This window comes from Mustela lutreola, chromosome 3, assembly GCF_030435805.1.
Source record: "Mustela lutreola isolate mMusLut2 chromosome 3, mMusLut2.pri, whole genome shotgun sequence".
Classification (NCBI taxonomy): domain Eukaryota; kingdom Metazoa; phylum Chordata; class Mammalia; order Carnivora; family Mustelidae; genus Mustela; species Mustela lutreola.
This window is the reverse complement of record NC_081292.1, coordinates 185,056,145-185,078,600: the sequence shown is the minus strand read 5'-3', so window position 1 is coordinate 185,078,600 and position 22,456 is coordinate 185,056,145. Positions and strand designations below refer to the sequence as shown.

The 22,456-nt window shown below is 44.5% G+C and overlaps 1 protein-coding gene across 1 annotated transcript in view; it reads right to left on the bottom strand.

The window, feature by feature from the left end:
- Positions 1-313: 313 nt before the first annotated feature.
- Positions 314-22,456, bottom strand: part of MREG (melanoregulin) — a 60,790-nt gene continuing 38,647 nt past the window's right edge. The window contains exons 3-5 of the mRNA XM_059168110.1: positions 4,795-4,885; positions 3,123-3,286; positions 314-2,120 (exon numbers count right to left, since the gene is read on the bottom strand). Coding sequence (XP_059024093.1) covers positions 1,986-2,120; positions 3,123-3,286; positions 4,795-4,885 — 390 coding nt within the window. The 3' untranslated portion in view covers positions 314-1,985. The remainder of the gene's footprint in view (positions 2,121-3,122; positions 3,287-4,794; positions 4,886-22,456) is intronic.

Genomic DNA, 22,456 nt, shown 5'->3' with positions numbered 1-22,456 from the left:
AATACTACAGTGGTCAACAGGGAGACATTCAGAAAGTAGGAAAACCCTCCAGCCGCCAGCACATCTGTCGATCGGGTCCTGCCGAACCCTATGTGAGCTCTGGAGTGGTCCATGCAATCATCCTTGAGCCTGCCATGTATTGTGGTATCACCTGGACTTGAGCACAGATCTTCCCTTTGACTTGCTTTAGGACAAGGGGGAGGAAGTCCTTAAACCCATTTGCCTATCAGCTTCTTTACCCTTTATTATAAAGGGATTATGGAAAGAATGATCTGTTCCCTCTTATTTCTTGGAAATATCACACACATCCAGCTGAAAAGTAAATAGGAAAACTTTTTAATTCCCTGCAAGGAAAAATTCCTGGATAATTCCATGTTTCTTATACTCATAGAGACATTCTTATCCTTATTCATACATCACCAAAAATAAAGACAATGTTTACAATTAATTCTCCAAAGATGCAAAAAAGGCAGAAAGACAAAACACAAATTCCAAGGACAGACATGGAAACAATACGATTTAGAAAGATTTATTGTTTATTTTTAGTTTTGTTTTTATTTATTTGTTTCACTGTTTGTACGTTTATCTCGCAAGAGCCTACAGTAGTGAGGGAAATCGTCTGCAGGCTAATTTTAAACAATGTGTGAGAGAAGTTAAGCATTAAATATAAAAAATAAAACTTTTGGCTTACTTACTATACTAGAAAGAATCTTCCTGAAACATGTCAGTTAAGTTGATCTGCAATGGATTAATAAATGAAGAACATGTATCTTCCTCTAAGAAATATTTCAGACATTGTATATACTACTAAAAGAGCTGGTCAGCAAGTTTTCAAGTCACCATCCCCTGGACAAACTAAAGACAAGTTACCCTTTAGCTGAAGTCAGAAGAACAAAGTCTGTAGGAGTAAAAATATTGCCAGTGTTCTCAGCAATCTACCAATACATCTGACAGGTTCTGAAAGTCTACTCAATAATGTGAACCAGGAGTCATTTCCCGGCAAGCTCCTTGCTTGAGTGGCAAGTAACTTCCGAGGCTGGACTTCTCAGTCTGTGGAGAGAAGCAAGTTGTATTGGCAGCATTGCTCCATATTGAAAATCCAGAAGACAGTCCTGCAATGACCCTCTGTGTAACAGAGCTGCAAGTCTGCACTGCGGGTCTCTGGGCAAGTGTGACTCTGCCGCTGAGCCAGAAGCAGATGAAAGAGAACAGGAGGAAGTGGAGGTCAAATGTTTCAGTTGATAGACGCTAGCCCAGATAACATACCATGGCCTTGAGGTCTTGAAATGGATGAGATGCCAAAATGAGGTAATCAAGTATTGATAATGTTAAGAATTTAAGATGCATATCCCACCACTGAGGACAGAGCTTTTTGACATGGGATTGATCTATCTGGAATTCCCTTCTGGGCAGCCCTGTTAGATATTCCTATTATCTGCTACATTAGAACCTCTGAAGAATTCTGACTTATACTCAAGATGATGCCTCTGACACCTGCAAGGTTCTGAAGGAGCTTCCAAATCAAATAAAAGTCACATGATGCCTGGTATTATTTTAGCATTAGCTTATATTACATAGTGATTATTTAAAATTCAGTAGTCCATATTTGGGCTCAATGATAGCTTTATCAGTCTTATTGTTTTCTTACCTAGAACATCCCACTCTCCCAATAGGCTTGTTGTACAACCAAAACCAAAATGGGGAGAGTGGGTTCTTGAAATCTAATCAGCTGGGAGGAAAGATCCCAGTGACCATATCCCTGATGCAAGATCCCATGTGTGTTTCAACACAACCCAAACATTTCTTATCATAACATCCTCTTGAAGACCAAATATTCCAAACCCTTAGTTTTTTGTAGGATTTAGAATGATTTTTCACTTAGCTAGCCCTCCACTTGCTTACTATCTTCTATATGCATTTGTCCAACTTGGATTGGCTGTTGAGTACCAGCAAGGGGATCCCAATTCTGCTTCCTAGACTGTCCTTTAAGGACTTGGAAACGGAAGGTAGTGCAGTTCTTTCTGGCCATCCGCCAGGCTTGGGACTCCTGGCTTCTTGGGGTAAGTTCGACTGGCGATTTTAAAGAACTCTTCTGCTGCATCGAGAGCAATGAGACGGTCCTGCCGAAGATTTAAACATACAAGCATTGTCAAGATGGGAACTCAGCCATGTTGATGGGAACACCAATCTAGTAACAATACCCACCCTAAAAATAATCATGAACAAGTAAAACATTGCTTCAGTTTTTCTCAACAAATTTAGAGATGTCCCTAACCTTTACTCATATTACCCAAGAAACATTCCACATTCATAGTAGAGTCCCTTTCAAATTCTTTTTTAATCTTAGGTCATATATATATATATATATATTTTTTTTTTTTTTTAAGATTTTATTTATTTGTTTGAGAGAGAGAGAGCATGAGAGGGGAGAAGGTCAGAGGGAGAAGCAGACTCCCCATGGAGCTGGGAGCCCAATGCAGGACTCGATCCCGGGACTCCAGGATCATGACCTGAGCCAAAAGCAGTTGCTTAAACAACTGAACCACCCAGGCTCCCAATCTTAGGTTATATTAACAATGTTTCTCACATCTCTGACCTACAAATGATTCGAAAAGCTGGCTGCATAGCAGAAGTGGTTGAAAAGTACGGATTCTTGAGCCACAACCTGAGCCTCAACAGGGATGAGTGCAATCCAGAAATCTGAAAATTTAAAGCCCGTCAGGTGGTTCTGATGCTGTCGGCTTCTGGAAACCAGCGTATAAGATGCCAGCTTCGTCTATCTCCCCAAACTGTGGTGTTGTGGTGGTGCTGGAATGATGAGTATTTGGAATAACAGTAAAGCAAAAACTTAAAGCAAAATGAGGGCACTTAAAAAATACTGGAGTGCCTCGGTGGCTCAATCAGTTAGGCATCTATCTACCTTTGGCTCAGGTCATGATCCCAGGGTGCTAGGATTGAGCCCCATGTTGGGCTCCCTGCTCAGGAGGGAGTCTGCTTCTCCCGCACCTTTTTCCCCTCCCCCAGCCCCCACTTGCTCTCTCTCAAATAAATGAATAAAATCCTAAAAAAAAAAAATGCACATATATATATATATATATATATATATATATATCTCCACTTACCACAACAAAGAGGTATCTCTCCGAGAGCTCCCAGCTTGTTGGAAAAATACTGGTTTCTTCAGCCAGTTTTAACAATATCTCCCGAGCCTTCCTTGTATTTTTAGAATCACTAATGGTGCTGAGTTTCGTCACGGACAACAAAGAGTCAGCTTCCTTTTGAAAACCTACAGATGTTATATGTTAATAAAAGAAAAAAAGGAGAAGAAAAGAAAACCTACAGAGATAAAACTTTACCCCTCCTGTAAATACAGTATCGATAAGAAATGGCCATCCTGCAGGAGATTAAGAAGGTACCCAGGGGTGCCTGGCTTGCTCAGTGGGTTAGAGCCTCTGCCTTCGGCTCAGGTCATGATCCCAGAGTCCTGGGATCGAGCCCCATATCGGGCTCTCTGCTCAGCAAGGAGCCTGTATCCCCTCTCTCTGCCTGCCTCTCTGCCTTCCTGTGATCTCTGTCTGTCAAATAAATAAATAAAACTTAAAAAAAAAAAATGAAGGTACGCAGATGTGCACTCCAAACAAACGTCAGGAGCCAAGGCCCTGCTCCGCGCACTCCTTCCCAGTTCAGTGTAACTGGCAGGGTCTTTAAAGCTCTTTTGAGATTTCTTCTGGTCTCATTTTCTTCGTTAACTTTTCCCTCCAAGTTAAGTCTCAGAACCTCACCCACTGACAGCTTGCTACTCCCACCTCTTTTTTTGGCACTGAAATCCTCCTCCTACTCCTTCCTCTTCCCCTACCTGCCTCTGCATTTTGGGACCTGCAAAGTGGTTGTCTCCAGGCTTCTACTTCTCCAAGCCCACATTCCTTCCCCCGAGGCAATAGTCTTGTTAAAAAAAAAAAAAATTACTCACCCTAAAATATGAAAGACTGAGAGATTCACACCTGCCTGGACTAACTCACTTTATAGGAGACAATTAAGTCACAAGAGTGGTGAGTCAAGAGGGCAGGGGTCCATCCCACCGTAACCCAACGGAGCAATGGGGAGTGATGCCAGCAACCTGTGAACAGGTATGAGGCCAAGGGATTCTGTTCTCTTCCAAGGCAGAAGGATGGAAGACTTCGAACTCAATACATTCATGCTTTAAATATGAAAACAAGGTCATTTTCCAAGGTGAGGGGCCACGTTTACTGTATCATGACTCTAGCCAACTTAAGAAAAACCAACGCCCAATGTCTTTTTCGATGCCACAGGTCTATGTCCCAACTTGGAAGGTTTCCCAGCTTTGAGTCCTTCCGAAAGTCCACACTGAGTTTTGCTCTCTCTCATACAAACAACATTTCTTTCCACCTGCCTCATCTTCAAGCACCTCCTAACTGGCCAATCACGCTCATCTAATTCAATCCATGATGTACACCGCCAGAAATATCCGGTGGTGGTGCCCGCATGCTTCCCCTGCCTGGGATACTCCGCGCTGAGCACAGATGGGAGTAGCACATGGCCAAGTATGTCCTCAAGACACAGGCTTGTAGGAACAGAAATACGAGATGTTTATGCTGGAGGATACAAGGAGCACAGGATTGGGACCATAACCCGTACACAACAGCTCCAATCAGTCAGCTGCTGACGTGTCTTCTGGCCTTTGATACAAAGCTCGAAGAAGATCTTGAAGAAGAAAGGGAAGAGGAATGACCACCCCTGGCTATCTGTACCATTCTCAGTCACTCTCACACTCACCTAAATCCTCTAAGATACGTTTCCATCTATTTCTCACTTCCCTCCGGATCTGCCGCAGGGTGTAGATATCGTAGTTGAGTTTTTGCCACTCCTGAAGGAAAATAAAAATGCGGATTTATTTTCACCCCTTGCCGTCCACTGTTCTCTAATGCCCAAATGGACACTGAGTGAAACAGGTGGGTCTCCTCTTCACCAGACTTCAAAACCTTTCTGAAAGGAGAGGAGGGCACGCGTGAGAAGGCGTCAGCAGGAATCCGACGGCTCCCATCTCCAGGGCCTCAGCCTGGAGCAGGCGATGTTCCTTAAACTCTTCCTGTTCCCGGTGTCTCAGCCTCAATGCTCTTATCTGTGAAGTGGGGGTGTCGAAAGGGATGACTTCATTCCAGACAGTTATAAAGATTAAAGGTGTAGAATGGCACACACCCACATTCAGTGAGCCCCTACTAAAACCCATGTATGACCAAAGCCATTTTATCCCTGAAGAAACTAAAGCCCGAAGACATTAACTGGGGCATCCAATACCATCCAGATAATTGGTACCAGAATTGGTATTTGCATCCAGGTCTGACTCCAAAGTTCATGAGAAATACGGCACACAGCACACACCAAGAATTTATCTCTTCCTTTGTTATCAGAGTACAGTAGACCTGGGAATCCCAAGTCTCTGGCTTCCTGGCCAGCGTCTTCTTCACCGTATCCCAGCACTGCTCTCTTTTGCTTCAATAAGATTCATACAACAAGGCAAATCTTTTCAGGCAGAATTGTTTTCAGAACTGCTAAAAAGCTATCATTCTCAAAACTCCAATCTTATGGGCAGTAGGGCCATCACATTGGTCTCCAAACAGAAACTGAATCTTTCAGAAGCATCAGAATCTTTATTAAGCTAAGCGTTTCTTTTAAATATCATGGGCATTTTTTGTTAAGGAGCCTTATCTATACAGAACAGTCATTTTAGAGAGTATACTTTTTCTTATCAGCAAAAACATTAACCACACAACTGTTCTAACACACAGCTTCAAAGAACATCATTCTTTTTTTTTTTTTTTAAGATTTTATTTATTTATTTGACAGACAGAGATCCCAAGTAGGCAGAGAGGCAGGCAGAGAGAGGAGGAAGCAGGCTTCCCGCTGAGCAGAGAGCTCGATGTGGGGCTCGATCCCAGGACCCTGGGACCATGACCTGAGCCGAAGGCAGAGGCTTTAACCCACTGAGCCACCCAGGCGCCCCAAAGAACATCATTCTTAATGATCAATTTAAGATTCAAGTGTGTGATACTCTGACTCCTCTAAGGGCAAATGTTTCAGGGATGACACCCATTTCCTACAGTTCCTGTTGAGCCCAACCTTGCTCGTTGCTAATCAGCTTTCATGACTGGCTAGGAGAAATCCATTTAGCTGCCATTCACAAATATTTATAGATACCACTTTGAGAAGAAAAACCAGTGAAATAAAGGGAATTTTGTTACAACTACATTTTAGATCTTGTATTGAAGGACAGGCCATCAAAAAGGCATTGATTTCAGCCATTTTTTTTAGAAGCCAATAAGTGGGGGAATTTGAGGACTCTCTCCTGGTCTTCTGTAGGGCATTTGTTTGTTTGTTTCTTTGTGTTTTTTGTTTGTTTATTTTTTGGACCAAAGGCACGTGTGAACATGTGTGGGCACGAATGTGTGGTGACGGAGGTCTGGGATAAAGCCTGTGCCCTGGAAGAAAGCAAAGTTAACTGAGTCATCTTGGAAATATGCAACCCTGACCCATCTTGAGCATCATGTTCAGGGCATGATACATATAATTCGCTACAGAGTGGGTAAGTTGGGGGGAAACCTCCACAATTGTTGTTCTCGTTGGATGGGTCTTATTGTACCACATTGGCCATTCAATGTAGAGCATTCTGGAAAAAAAACAAGCCTGCTGGAGCCATCCTGCCTGGGTCTGGGTCCCGGCTCCATTATTTCCTAAGAGCCTGGCTTTACGCAAGTTCATAACTTTGTCTCATGGCCTCGTGTGTGGCATGGGGACACTGTATTACCGACCTCATGGGCTTATTCTGAGGAACACATGTGTTCATACAAGTGCTGAAAGGGACGTGTGATGCCCATTCTCCTCCAGTCAGAGGGGATACGGTTAAAAAACAATCCTCCAAGACTCCGGATGAGGACTGAGGGCAGCATCTCATTTGGGAAGACCTCCAGAAGAAAAAGTGCTCAGCTCTTAGTGTCAGGTACAATTTTAGACTTTTCCTAAGAACTGTTTCACCATTATGGACACTGAATTTTGTAAGGGACCAGTTTCCACTAAGTGGAAATACAGAGCCCTTTCACAGAAAGTTGAAAGGGTTTCATAAGCATTTTTGAACGCCCAGAATTTCATACTCCTTTCTATGTCTTTTTTCACGCTTTTTCTCTCTCATCTTCTGGTTTGTGCTCTCTCACTGTCTTTTCATGAGTGTTGTTTTGGTGCTTTTTGCTAAAAAGAAGATTGTAAATAAATAAATTATTACACAGAGCAGTGTTGTGCTGATTCTCAGTGAAGTGAGCCCTCCTTAAATGGAAAGTGATGGGGCTTTCAGAAACACTTGATTGGAGAAACCCACACAATCAAAAAATCCACAGATACTTTCTGTCTTCACACAACTTTAAATCATGTAACAAACCACTAGGTGGCTTCATTAACTTGTGATTCAAGGTCTCTGAGCCTCTGTCCTGGCTTCTTAGGCTGAAGCCCCAGAACTTGTCTGCTCAGCTCAAAGTAGCCAAATCCTATCCTTTCAGAGACCCAGCCTCACTGGGTCGTCCAAGTTGAAGACTTTTTTTTTTTTTTTTTTTTTAATTTTCCTCCTCTTGCTGCCCATCTATCAGCTCTTTTGCTATTCCTAAATTCCAACACTGCATGTCATAAAATTCTTTCTGTTTCAGTATCTGTTACTCTGAAAAAAGCATTTGATGGAGAAGTGACACTATGACATTAAAAAATCTGCTAAGGACAGATCTCCACGTGCATCGCCCCCCCTCCACCCAGCCAATTAAGCATCGACTGACTTGGGTGCATGGGAAGTGCTGTTAAAATTAATGGACTAAAGCCATGCACTTCCTATATCTGGATTATTACTGTCATCTTTTGACAGAATGGTCATGGATAATCGCATATGAAAGGATCTGGAAGTTTTGTGGAAAATTTAAAAGCTCTAAAACCAGTAGAAGTGTAGGTAGGGTTTGCTTAGAATTGGTTTTGGATAAAATCAATGAAGAGGGGAATTTGAATTTGTCTTTAACATATGACCCCAACGAACGGCATCTGAATGCAACAAATGAGAAATGGGGATGGATAAAATCTTACCCATGGCTAAACAAACTAACTCACCTATTCTCTGCTACTGGAGAAAATCAAGTCTTGTGATGTCCTACAATTTTTAAGTTGTCACACTTTGTTCTTAGACAAATAATTTTAAAATTAAGACTGGGGCGCCTGGGTGGCTCAATCAGTTGACTGCCCAGGTGTTGGTTCCAGCTCAGATCATGATCTCGAGGTCCTGAGACTGAGCCCCACGTTGGGCTCGGTGCTCTGCCCAGAGTCTACTTGGGATTCTTACTCTCCCTCTTCCTCTGCCCCTCGCCCCCCTAAAATATATAAATAGATTTATAAAAAATAACAAAGACCAATTAAATACCCTTCATAAGTGAGTTGAAATCCCAACCCATTAGATATCAAAAGTTGAAGTCTTACTTTCTAAAATAATCTTTTGTTTGTCTTTTGCTAAAACCTGATGTAATACACTGTGGCTCATCATGATACAGTGGCCTGAAACAGTCAACTAGCAAGGGTGTAATAAAAGAAATAATGCGGGGGGGCGGCTGGGTGGCTGCTAGCTAAGAGTCTAATTCTTGATTTCGGCTCAGATCATAACCTGAGGGTTATGAGAGGGAGCCCCACATCAGGGGGTTCCACTCAGCATGAAGTCTGTTTGAGCCAGACTTCATATCTCTGTCTCCCTCTCTCTCTTCCCCTCCCTCCCCACTCTCTCTCTTTCTCTCAAAAAAGAAAGAAAAAAGGAAGGAAGGAAGGAAGGAAGGAAAAGAAAAAGAAAAAGAGAAAGAGAAAGAGTGCCAATTTGATTGCATAAGACACCAGGGAGCCAAGTCCAAGTGAAAGACATGTGACTGAAAGTGTGTTACTGAAGGCATGTAGACCGGATTCTTGAGGTGTTTCTCCTCTCTGCTTGTTGGCCCACAAGATTCAAGCCGGGTAAGAAGGCTGAGGCAACACAAAGACAGGCAGAGCAGAGAGGACTGTATTGCTGTGAGGCTGTGGATGAACGAGACTGTTAAAAAAGTACTTCACATTTGCTAAAAAAGGCAATGTCTGCATTTAGAGAATGGACTCAAACAAGATGCTACATATATTTTAAGTCATCTTAAGCTCTTAGAAACAATTTCAAAAGCAATCAGTTTATCTTTAAGTCATAAAAATAATACAATTACACAGAAGTAAAAACCCAAAGAGAACAGAAGGGTCTAAAATGAAAATGAAGTTTGCTTTCCCATTTTCTTTTTCTTGTCCTATTCCTTGGTAGTACATTTGAACATTTCTTTTCCTTGTTCCTCCCACCCCTGCTCTCTTCTTCTCCTTCCTCCTCCTCTTCCTCCTCCTTCTTCCTCTGGTAGCTACTTCCATAATTCCAAGTATCGGGCTCACATTCCCAATTTCTCATGTATTAACTTGAAACTTTCTTTGTATGGTCTGCTACAAAGAATAATTTAGTTGTTCTGTCTCTCTCTTTCTCCCTCTCTGTCTCTGTTTCTCTCATCGCCAGGGAGACAGGAAAAGTGGGGAAACAAATTGCCAACAGTATGTGGACAATCATGACCTTGCCACTGGGGCTGGCACCTTGATGCTCCCCACAAAAGCCAGGTTCTGATAGCGAGGAGGAAAGATGTGATAAGGACACCAGGGCAGCAAATACGTATGCAACAAAAATGTCTGCCTCAGACACATACTTGATGTCTGCTTCCCTGATATCTGTTTTCCCTTTCTATCAATCTGCCACCTTTATTCAGATTTTCCTTTGGATAACAGTTACATTCCCAGCTCTAAAAGTTGGTACCAACTGACTTAAGCCAATGCACTCGACTTTGGCTGTATATTAGAATCATGCAGGGAGCATTTCTAAAATACCAGTGCATGAGACCCATCTCCCAGGCTGATGAAATCAGAATCCTTTGAAGGGGTGCCAGGTTTAAAATCCAATAACTCACATCAGTAAGCACAGCCCTACTGGGGCAGGGATGGACACCTCACCCAGCTCAGCGAAGGAGATGTAGCTAATACTGTGAGGCTTTTGAGAGTGACTAGGAGAGATGTTCTCCCTTCTCCTGGATGATGCAGTGAGAGGGTAAAAAACCTAGAACTAGCTAGAACTGCTCCCATCACCATGACTACCCTGAGAAAAGTCAGCCTAAGGAAGAAGTCAACCCTCAGAGGAGGACAAAGGTGAAAGCAGCACAGAGAGAGAGAGAAAGAGACAGCCTAAGGACATTACCATCTCAGGATCTTATCTCATCTGAAGTCAGTCCTACTTCTGGAACTCTCTGTCATCCAAGACAATTCCACTTAGGTTTAGACAATGGGAGTTCTTTCTCTGGTCCTCGCGTCCGAAAGATTCATGTTACAAACTGCACTCACGGAGTACATAAACAAAAAGGAAATCATGACTACCATACAAAATATTAGTCTCGTGCTTTCCTACCTCTTGCTCTTGGGGGAAAACATTCAGCATATAGACTTATTTGGCTGGGTGAGGTTATGGTCTACAGAGAAGGGGGTGTTAATGGCTCGATCTTCCTGTCCCTAAGTGACTCAGGCGATGACACAGATATAAAAGCATTCCTTTTCTGGGTCCAGGGACTGCTTTACAGTGCCTCCCCTGAATTCTGTCCATCAGAGCAGAGCTTCTCACTGGGGCAAGACTGTACTTATAACAGGAGATTGGCTATGCTTATATCTCATCGGCTAATTTCTTCCAAAGATCTGATGGAGAGGGTTCCAGCTACCATCGACTGACACACTCAACTCCCTTATTTACAAACACACATAGAATCTTTCTGGCTGGATCTAATGAGCAGTTCAAGCTGACTTTTGATTCATAACAACTTTGAGTCAAAACCTATTCACCATTTGAAACCCAAACATTAGGATACCCTAGTTTTTGTCTTTCTTGAATGGTCAAAAACCATTTTCAGAAGAAGCAGCTGCCTGTACCCAGGCTTAAATCTGCTTCTTTGTTTTCACTCCATATCCCAAATCAGACAATCACCAACTGAACTTTAAGAAATGGTCCTTATTGTATTTGATCTGCAAGAGAGTCTTTCCCAAATTTTGCATGAGTTAATATTACTTCCCTCATGCTCAACATGGCAGCTCAGTCTGTCAAGACGGAATTCCAACCTAATTCCAAAGTCCACACACACCTAATTTTAAAAAAGGAAACATGAAAGAATGACTAGTTATTGTTACTACCTCAACACAGGTTCCTTTTTCTTGCATATTTATTGTTTGCTTATTTAACTTAGGGAATATGTTCATATGATCCACAATCCAAAAATAAAGGCCTTGTCTCCCAGCCATCAGGGTATAAACAAGGAATGTTTCCATTTTCCCCCATAAATGGTGGCATACTATATTCTGCACTTTTCACTTAATAGGTTTTAGCAGTCGTTCTGTATCAGAATATGAAGTTCCAGATCCTTCTTTAACATGACTTTCTTTCCCATCTGTGTAGACGGACACAAAATTATAATAAGCATATATATTTGGGGGCGCCTGGCTGGATCAGTTGGTAGAGCATGTAAGTCTCGATCTTGGGGTTGTACGAGCCCCATATTATGTGTAGAAATTACTTAAAAATAGAATCCTTAATTACTTAAAAATAGAATCCTTAAACTGCCTTTAGAATCCTTAAAGGCAGTTCAGTCACTTAAGCATCCAAATTTGGCTCAAGTCATGATCTCAGGGATCCTGGGATTAAGCACCTTGTTGGGCTTTGCTCTCTGTGGGGAGTCAACTTACCCTTCTCTCTCTCTTCTGCCCCTCCCCCGCTCATGCTCGCTTGCTCTGTCAAATAAATAAAATCTTTAAAAAAATCTTTTAAAAATGTATATACATTTTTTTATAGAAAATGGTCCCCTAAAAATTACAATATGTTCCTGAATGTGCCTGAAAACTAAAAAATGCCTTAAGATCTTTTGCTTCTGGCACCTGGGGGACTCAGATGGTTATTCATCTGCCAGGTCATGATCTCGGGTCCTGGGATCAAGCCCCACATCGGGCTCCCTGCTCAGTGGGGAGTCTCCATCTTCCTCTCCCTCTCCCCTCCACTCATGTGCTCTCTCTCTCTCAAGTGAATAAATCTTTAAAAAAAAAAAAAAAAGAAAAAAAAAAGACCTTTTGCTTCCCCATCATTCTTTCTAGCATCACCATTAGAAATGATTAAGTACCCCCATGTGTCACGCACCACAGATTTCCTTCGGGAATTTCCACTTCAATGCAACATTGACACGCCGGCTCTAACAACATTGCCTTGTACAAAAGTTAAACATCTACATCAGGAAATGGCCCAGCGAATGGGACCCCAATACTTTTCCTTGAAAGTGACAGCTTCTTGCTAAAATGAATCCTTTGAACATTGCTAACTGCCATCTCTTTCTTTCCATTTTTGCCTGTTTACATCATCTCGTGTTATCTTCTACTTACAATGAAGAGAGATTCTCCAAAGGATAGAAAAATCATATGGACTGCATCTCTAGTATTCCTTCTTTTTTTTCTGTGGGGGGAAATATCAGATAAATCAGAGAGAGACAGGCAGTGTGGGGGGCGTATATCTGCTAACAGAGTCTCTCATGTTTGCTTCTCACAGAGAAGTGTGAGATGGGTGATGCAGACGAGGGTTGTTTTGCAACCACTGAACAATAACTGTTGATGTCAGTCTGGAAAAAGGTTTTCAGTAATGCAGGACAGGGCTCGGTGTGGGGGCCTCATCATCGTTTTTATCATGGACTTCATGAAATCAAAGGCCACGGAGGTGGGAGAGGAAGCGAACACATGGCAGGAGAGAACCAAGAGTTAAAAATGTGCAACAAATAAGGTCCATGAAATAAAACCTATACGCTGGAATTTATTAGGACTAAATGGAGATATATCCTACTGTGAGGTTGAAACAGGGGACACAAGGGACCCACTTATACAGCAGTTCTGATCCAAGACAGGTCTAGGGTTTGACTCAACTAAAAGCTCCAAATCCACCCAAAATGGAACATTCAGTCTGCATTTCTCTTGTGCCAAGCACAGGTCTGGGCTTCCCAAAATAAATAGCACATGAAGCCTGCCCTAAAGACATGAGATGTAGACCCCAAAACTGATGTATATTATACTGCCTTCATCATGAGCATCTCTGCACTCTGCCCAGAACCCCTGGGGGAGCTGCCTAAAGAGGCATCTTGACCAACAGGAGCACTGCCGGGAGAGGGACCAAGATGAGACGAGATGGTTAGGTCACAGCAGCCTGGCTGGGAGATCTGCAAACCACAGGGCTTTGGGAGTATGGTAAGGGCATCCTTCAAGCCTCAGCAGCTGCTGCATGGAAGAAGGAGTCCTCTTCTTTTCTCCTCTCTATATACACCCAAAATACAGGACTAAGACTAACAGATAGAAAAACCCCCAAGGAGCAAGATCAGTGGGAGACAGAACTTTCTTTTCAAATGAAGTCTTTGTAAGATGATGAGCTCTTCATCACTGGACCTGGAAGGAATAATTTCTATAGGAAATATACCACCGTTGAGCCTCGAACAGCTTGGGTGTTAGGGGTGCCGACCTCCTATAAAGTAAAGAATCCATGCATAACTTTTTATTCCCTCAAACTGAACTACTACCCAGCACCTGGGTGGCTCAGTTGGTTAAGCGTCTGTCCTTGGCTCAGGTCATGATCTCAGGGTCCTGGGATGGAGCCTGGCATTGGACTCCATGCTCAGCAGGGAGTCTGCTTCCATCTCCTCCCCGCTTATGCTCTCCATCACTATCTCTGTCTCTTTCTCTCAAACAAATAAATAAAATCTTTAAAACAACAACTGAGCTACTAATAGCCTCCTGTTGACCAGAAGATATAGTCGATTAACATGTACTTTATATATTATGTGTATTATATTCTGTATTCTTATAATAAACTAAGCTAGAGAAAAGAAAGTATTATTAAAATAATATGGAAAAGAAAATAGGGCAAATGTATTTACAGTACTGTACTGTACTGTATTTATCAAAAAAATTCCTTGTGTAAGTGACCTGTGTAGTTCAAACCCATGTTGTTCATAGGCCAACTGTATATAATTTTAAATATCCAGAAATGTAATTTCTTTTTTTAAAAGATTTTATTTATTTATTTGACAGAGAAAGAGAGAGCACAAGCAAGGGGAGTGGCAGCGTAGGGAGAAGCATGCTTCCCGCTGAGCAGGAAGCCCGATTCGATTTGGGGCTCCATCCAGGACCCTGGGATCATGACCCAAGCTGAGGGCAGTTTAGCTGACTGAGACACCCAGGCGTCCTCTAGAGATGTGATTTCTGTAGTTTCTCTCAATATAATATATTTTTCTTGTATCAGCTGGCAAAATCCAAAAGGATCTCAAGGCATTTACAAAAAAGGAGAGACAGGTAGATAGAGATAATATGTATAGAGCACTTACTTCTTCCCAGGCTCTGCTCTAAGCCCTTTACATGTATTTACTTCAGTAATTCCCATACGTGCGTTACTCTGGGAGATGAATAGGATTATCCCATCTCAAGAATGAGGAACCTGAGACAACTTGCCCCCGTGTGCACTAGTAAGTGAGACCTGGGACTTCACATTCCAGCAGCCTGGCTATGGGGCCAACGCACGGTGCCACTGTCCACACCACCTTCTAAAACAGGAAGAAGGGACGGGTTGGCAGGTGCAAAGGGAGGAAAGGAATGGAGGAAGAGCCCAGAAGAACAGCTGGTCAGAGAAGAAACCAACCTGAAGCCAGAACAGCTGTGTCCAAGGAGGAACCAAGAAAACATAACTGAAGTCTCGGGAGAGACATTTTCTAGAGACAGCGTATTCCCAGGATGCTACCAAACCCAGCAACATCCTTCTCAAGGGCTGGCTCGCTGGGAAGTTGTGCTCCAGTCCCTCCTTTGGGGACCTCAGAGCAGGCAGAAAGGACCCCAACCGCTCCCAATTGCCTCAACCCTCTCTTCCCCACAGTCCCTCCTGCCCACCTCCTCCCCGTGTCCTCTGTGAGGAGAGCCAGATGGGCAAAACCGTTCCCTCCAAGGCGCAGGGTGTTGGGTGGTGAGGGTGGCCTAACCCGCAAAGGTCTGAGATTCTGAGGACCACGGAGAAAAGGTCAAATCTTTGGCCTAAACTGTGCTTGTCTGCAACAGAGAGCCATGAAACTCCCCATAATTTTCTGAAACTATGCTTCAGGCTCCAAGACTGAGTTAAAAAAAAAACCCAGGGTTTCCTCAGACTTCCTGAGAGGTCCTTCCTCTGCTCCTCTCCCTCGCTGCCCCACCTCTCATTCCAAAAGGAAGCCAGCCACATTAAGCTCCCATCCTTGGAAAAGTCCCTGGGAAGCCTGCAGCCCTCTTCTGCCACGCTTGCAAGATGCCTTCATGCAGAACCCATGTCCTCCCTAGAGCACACGGGACAGCCACCGCCGGCGAGGGCACTCACTCACGTGATGGGCTTCCTCCTCCCAGACCTCACCAGAGGGCAGCTCTCATATGCCACATTCAAGAAAAAGGATTTTGGAAGGAATTAGCTCATACTTCTAAAAGGACAGCTGGGTCACTCGCTGACCCAAGCAGCCATGGTCCCCTGCCCATCTCCCCTGCTGCTGCCTCAAGCTCTAGCCCACTCTCCAGGCCCTCCTCACTGCCCAGGCTTCCCTGGGGAGCTTCCACCTGCTGCTGTCACTTCCTCCCCGTCCCCTGCCAATTCACCAGTCCCTGGCAGTCAGCGCCCTTCAGAGATGTTACCCCAGAGAGCGCTAAACTGCCTTCCCGACAGTCAGGGCTCCACATCCCTTCCAAAGGCCTCAGCCTCGGCCTACCTAAAGCATGGATTCCTGACGGCCATCCCCTTCTAACGGGCCTCTCTGGGTTTCTGTGGGAAAGGGAAGAAGAAAGTCGTCTCTGTGCGGAGCCCACTGGGTGCAGGACACGACGACTCTTCACCCGCCTCCCTCCCGACACTGCCTGGCATAGAAAGGTCCAGTCTCTCGCCCGGAGTGAGCAGCAGATCTGAGATTTGGGTCGGCTCCCTCTCCAGGGCACCCTCCCGATGACCTCCATCCCCCTCTCGCTTTCTTGGCAGCTCCTGCTTCCTCCTTCGCCTCTTCGTCTCCCACAACTCTGCCCGAGCCTCTGCCTTGGGCTTTCCCATTTCCATCTGTCCAGAGGATTCCCAACCCCCCAGCAATGCCTCACCAACCCCCCGTGGTCCCTACTTCCCCGATCTCCTCCTGACCCCACACCTCTGCTGAGGGTCTCTACTGGCCCCTTTCCTCTGGCTGTCTCCACGGGGAAGGGCTGCTGCCCAGGCCATGCTACAGAACCAGTGAGACCCAGAACCAGCCTTGGCCGAGCCAGCAACTGCCCTCCTGCCCACCCAGCGTGGTTCCCTGCTGCCCGCTCCCCTCAGTCCTGCTCACCCCGATGCAAACCAGTCGTCTGCTCCCGCGATCTGCCCTCTGCCAAACTACTGCCATGCCCCGGCCTTGATGGAGCCTGAAGAGCTGCAGAAACTGGTCCCTCTGCTTCCTTCCAGAAGCTAGTATCCCCCAACCCGCTGTCTTCCTAAAGCTGAGGCTGGGCCATTTCTCCGCTCAAACACTTGGGTTGTGCTGCGGTGCTTACTGAATAAAGCTGCAATTCCGAGCAGGCTCACCACGCACTGATTCTCCAGGCTCCACCCACCACATCCAGCCCCAGGAGTGTGCACCTGCCGCGGGACCTCCTCTTCCCGAGCACCTTGCACCTCCGTGGCTTGCACCACGTTCACGCACCTCCTCATTCGAGAGCCAGCTAAATCCTATTCACTCGACAAGGTTCTGCTCAAATGCCTTCCGACACCTTCACCTTTCCCACCGACTGCAAGTAACTGCTTTTTTCTTTCGAAATTTCTCAGCCCCTATATGAAAACTGTTGCAGAGCTGTTTACTGTACAGACACTGGTACAAAGGTATTCGTAATGTTTCCTTCGCTACTAGACCGTAGGATCCCTGGGTACAAGAACCTGGATTCACCCACATCTTACACAATCCTCTGTGCAAAGTGTTGCCCCCCTCGTGGGTTCACTGAATTCAAACGAATATGACAAATCACATAAAGGCTGCGTTCTGCTGGTGATTCAGTGCTTCTTTTGATCTAGAAACCGGCACTAAATCTCATCAGAAAAAGTCATTTGGGCGCTAGTCCATGCCCTCTGTGGACAAGGCTGGTTTTTATGATCAAGATATTTTGATTTCTGTGTTTTGGGGAAATGATGAATTTGAGAAAGGTGAAATTAAACAAAATAATCCATTCTCCTCCAGCACTCTGTGCCTGATCAAGTATTTGACATTTCAGAAGTTCTTTTCGCATGTGGTTCTTTAAGTAATAAGAGATGCTGAGGCCGGCCTGGGTGGCAGGTGCCGTCCCTTGCACAAAATCCAGTGTGATAGTTTCGTAGAGCCTTTTCTAGAGACATGTGTGAAGTGAGGCTCTGACAGTTTAAATAACCCAGCTGAGATCTCACAGCTGTTAGCAGGAGAACCTAAAATTTAAACGCAAGTCTGTCTGACTCCAGAACCCACGCTCCTCCTGGTATCCTAAGCTGCCCCTCAACTGGGCCCAAATTTAGCCCGCTCTGTTGTCCTTCCCTGTCACCAGCGTGGAAACTGGGACACAAGGAGAGAAATGGAACACAACGTGCAGAGACATTCCAAAAGCAGCTTCTGGCACAGCCACTCGGGTCCAGAACAGGGACAGGCCCCCTCCTCTGTTCTCCGGCTACCCCTTGTTGACTCGCTCCTCACTGCCCAGCAGTGGGAGGACACACCAGGCAACCAGATTCCAGTGCGAGCGGCAGGCTGGGGAGAGTGGGCCAGGAAAGGAGGCCACGCTCCGTTACACAGAGAAGCCTCCTTTAAACACAGCTGGTTCCCAACAGTGTCAAGGGCACTGACCCAGGAGGGGCATCCTCTTTCAGGGCTATAAAAGCCTGTTTTCTCCACCTGCCAGATACGGTGTGGAAGTGGGAAAGACAGAATCGTATTTCACTGTTCCTAGACAGCCAGGCTGCTCATCTAGCCCTCTGCCTCCCCCTCGCCCCAAATGGCACAGGATCAAATGACAGAGCTGAGAACCTCGGCGTGCGAAAGGATGAACAGCAGGGAGATGGACCTTGGAGGAAGGGGCAGTGAGGAGTGGTGGCCAAGGGGGGACCAGGGACCTGGCCCTTAGGTCCTTGGGGGCTTCAGGGCTCAGAGGGCCCTCCAGATGCTCCAAGCAGGGGTTGGCTTTATCGCTTCTGCCTGGACGGCTCATCTGTCTGGAGCATCTGTTGGTGACTTGGGTTTATGGAAAGGAGCCTTTTGGAGGGGCAGGTCAGACTCCCACGCAGTTCTCTCTCTCCAACTTTGACCAGACCCACCTCTTCAGTGACATAAGAACAAACCTCTGGGTAAGACACCTGCGTCTGGGGCTCCTCCCTATGGACCTTCCAGAACTATCCACTTGCTCTTCTCCTGAACCCCAGGGAAAGCTGGGCCTGGTGGGGTTCACGATACCCCCAGGTCTAGGACCAGCCTGCTGGGCTGACCACCGGGAGCCTCAAACTCCTAATAGCATCTGGGAGTCACAGTCTGCAGAGCCATGGAGGGGCACCTCCTTACCCAGATTGCCTTTTTTTTTTTTTTTTTTTAAGATTTATTTATTTATTTGACAGAGAGAGAGATAGCAAGAGAGGGAGCACAAGAGAGGGTGAGTGGGAGAGGGAGAAGCAGGCTGCCCGCTGAGCAGGGAGCCCGATGCGGGGCTCGATCGCAGAAACCCGGGATCCTGACTTGAGTGGAAGGCAGAGGCCACCCAGGCGCCCCACCCTGATTGCTTTAATACAGTCCCACTGCCCTTTGCAATGCTCCTGTGTTCTGACCTAGAACTACAGCTAGAATGTTGACCTAGAACAAATGAGACATAAATGCCAAGCAAAGCTTTTCCAGTTCTCCTTGTTTATTTTCATTCCCCAGCTCTGCCAGGGTTCTGGAAACAGACTGCTTTGCAGCCAGAGGCCCCTGACCTAATTCTTTATCTGGTTTTAACTAGATTAAGCCAAAGGTTAGCTCCCAGCTCCTGCTGCCGAAGTCTGCCAGCAAGGCCATGGAACCAACTGGGCTTCCGAGCAATGAGATTTTAAGTCAGTTCTGTCTAATTTGGGGGGTTCCAGCACACTCCGGCTTCCGAGTTAGGAGAAGGGTCAGACTCAGGGTGTGATTTGGCGAATGCTGTCAGTGGGAAGAACTGGGGGTGGGGGGGCGGGGACTTGGAGTCTGCATGTGACATTGTTATTCCTAATCAAGGAGCTGGAACCAGCCCCAAGTCCTAGGACAATTCATGGCTGTCACCAAAAGCAAAGGATGATAAGCCTGCGTTCCTGTTCAGGGAGAGCAAAGGGGGACTTAGTTTCTGGCAAGGTAGAAATGACCGATTCATTGACTTTCAGCATATACCCACGAGGAAGGCTGTTGCTCCCAAGTACTGAGGCAAGTTTAGATTTAAGGACGGGTTGTTTGAATCCAGGATCTAGAAGACAACGGAGACCCAGCCAGCCCTCAGCACCCAGCCCAGGGCTGTGCAGCTCCCTTACCAGCAGCCACACGTGGCAGGGCTGAACACAGAAACGCTCTAAGTGTAAAAGACACGCGGGATTCTGAAGACTTTATACCAAAGGGAAAAAAAGAAAAGAACATAAAATGCCTCATTAGGAGATTTATAGTGATTATATATTGAAATGATAATAATCTAAATATGCTGGGTTAAAATAAGATACTATGAAATTCAATTTTACCTATTTATATTTACTTTTTTAAATGTGGCTGGTAGGAAATTTAGAATTACTTGGGGGGCTTGCAGTATTTTTTTCTTGGACAGGGCTGATCTAGATAATACTATGCCCAGTGGTTTAATTTCAAAATGTGGCAACATTATGGGGATTAATGAGTCACTGCTCCTTTTATTGCTAGTGTGTCTTTCAATTTATAAGAGTGCTAACAATGAATTCTGGACACGGAAAAGAAATTTTAAAAATAAATAAAAATTTTTTTAAAAAAGTGCTTTCACACCATAATCTCAGTACATGTCACCTAAACCCAGGTAAATGTACCATTACTTCTAAAAGACCACCAAGACAACAGAAAGGTATATCATCTGACTGAATAAAAACCCAAAACTTTCCTTTTAAATTGTATTTATTTATTTATTTGAGAGAGCACACAAGCAGGAGGAAGGGCAGAGGAAGAAGCAGGCTCCCTACTGAGCAAGGAGCCCCATGTGGGACTTGAGCCCATGACCCTGGGATCAGGACCGGAGCCTGAGGCAGATGCTTAACCAACTGAGACCCCCCCAGATGCTCCACCTCAAAACTCTTCTAGAAAAAGGAAAGAAAATAATAATACAAAAGTAAGAAACAAGCGGTGGGTGGGGGGAGTGTTTGATACAAATAATAGCAAGAGATTAACATAGAAAAACCACACTTGTGAATAAGAGATATCAAAAGAGAATTTACAGAAGGATCAATTAGGAGATAATACCAGCTCTTCAAGAATTCTCAAGGAAACAATGAATGTTGTGTTGCTGTTGCTACCTAGCCAAATTATCTATGAGAAGCAGCAGACAAGGAGAATGCCTGGGCTGGGCAGGGTGTGAGGAAAGGGGCTCCTTCACTACAATTGAGAGTTACAAATTTTTTTCACAAACAGGGAAAACTATTGGGCAGTGTGTTTCAAAATATATAAAAATGGGTAAACTATTTAATCCAGTAATTCTAGTTACAAGTATCTATCCTAAGGAAATAATCTCGGGGCGCCTGGGTGGCTCAGTGGGTTGAAGCCTCTGCCTTCGGCTCAGGTCGTGATCTCAGGGTCCTGGGATCGAGCCCCGCATCGGGCTCTCTGCTCAGCAGTGAGCCTGCTTCCCCCTCTCTCTGCCTGCCTCTCTGCCTGCTTGTGATCTCTCTGTCAAATAAATGTACAGAATCTTAAAAAAAAAAAAAAAAATTCTAAGGAAATAATCTCAAATACAAAAGATGTGAATGCAAAGAATATTCATGAAAGCACAAATCGGAAAGGCAAAAAAGTGAAGACGAAAGACCTAAGATGCATTAGTCATCAGTGTTAAGGCAGAATATTTATTTACTTATTATAATATATATGAATTTTTGAGACAATTATATACAGAGAATATATATAGTACATATCTATAGGTACATACAGTATAAATTCTATATGTATGTATATACACACAATATCTCAAACATACAGAAAAATGTATAATATAGTACGCTAATATTTATCTCAGAGTAGAATTTTGTATAGATGATTTTTTTCTCCTATACTTTCCAAATTCTCCACAATGGTTATATACTTCTTTTATAATCAGAACAGAAATTTTAAAACACCTAAGAAGGATTATTTTTAACAAAAATAATTTAAAATTTTAGATTTAATAATTTAGGTAAAAATTAATTTTAACAAAGCTTCCTTTGGTAATCCAAACTAATGTCTACTTACTCCAAAAATGAAGAAGTCTAGTTATGAGTACCATTATCATTTGAATTTACTTAGAAAAGTATTTACTATGTTCTGGATGACAACTCACAGACCCTACTCAACTCATATGACTTCAATTAATTCTGTTAAACTGAAAATCCTGTGGATAAATTTGTAAGTTCCTTTGTGTGTGTGTGTGTGTGTGTGTGTGTGTGTGTGCGCGCGTGCGCGCACACCTCAATATTTAGCTGAAAACACCGTTGCCTCTGTGGGGCATTTACTCTGCATTCTGGAATCTCTGCCAGCTATGAAGAGGAGGGGTACAGAAAGTAGGCAGGCAGAGCAAGGACAAGGTTAAGTGTGGTGAGGAAGGAGCCCCAGGAGAGCTAAGATTATCTGGGGATGGCGGGCATTCGGGGGAGCCAGGTAGAAGCACAAGGGAGAGAAAGAAAGGGAAGAGAGAAATCAGAAGTTATAATTTGCTTTTTTTAAACTAACAACTCTCCAAATCCAAAAGTTTCTCACTTTTTTTTCAAGCCAGACACTTCTTATTGTAGTGGTGACTCTTTTTTTAAGTAGGCTCCGTGCCCAGTGTGGAGCCCGACATGGGGCTTGAACTCATAATCCTGCGATCAAGATCTGAGCTGAGATCAAGAGTTGCGTACTTACCGACTGAGCCACCCAGGCACCCATGTAGTGGTAACTTTTTCTAATTATTCTTCCTGCATACTTTATCACCAGGGACCCTGCTAATAAATGTCCTGTCTGTATTAAAAACCTGTCAGCTTGTTTACTTCTACCTGGCACTGAATCTTGCCTGTCTTTTTCATCTTTGCCCCCCAGGAGGAAGA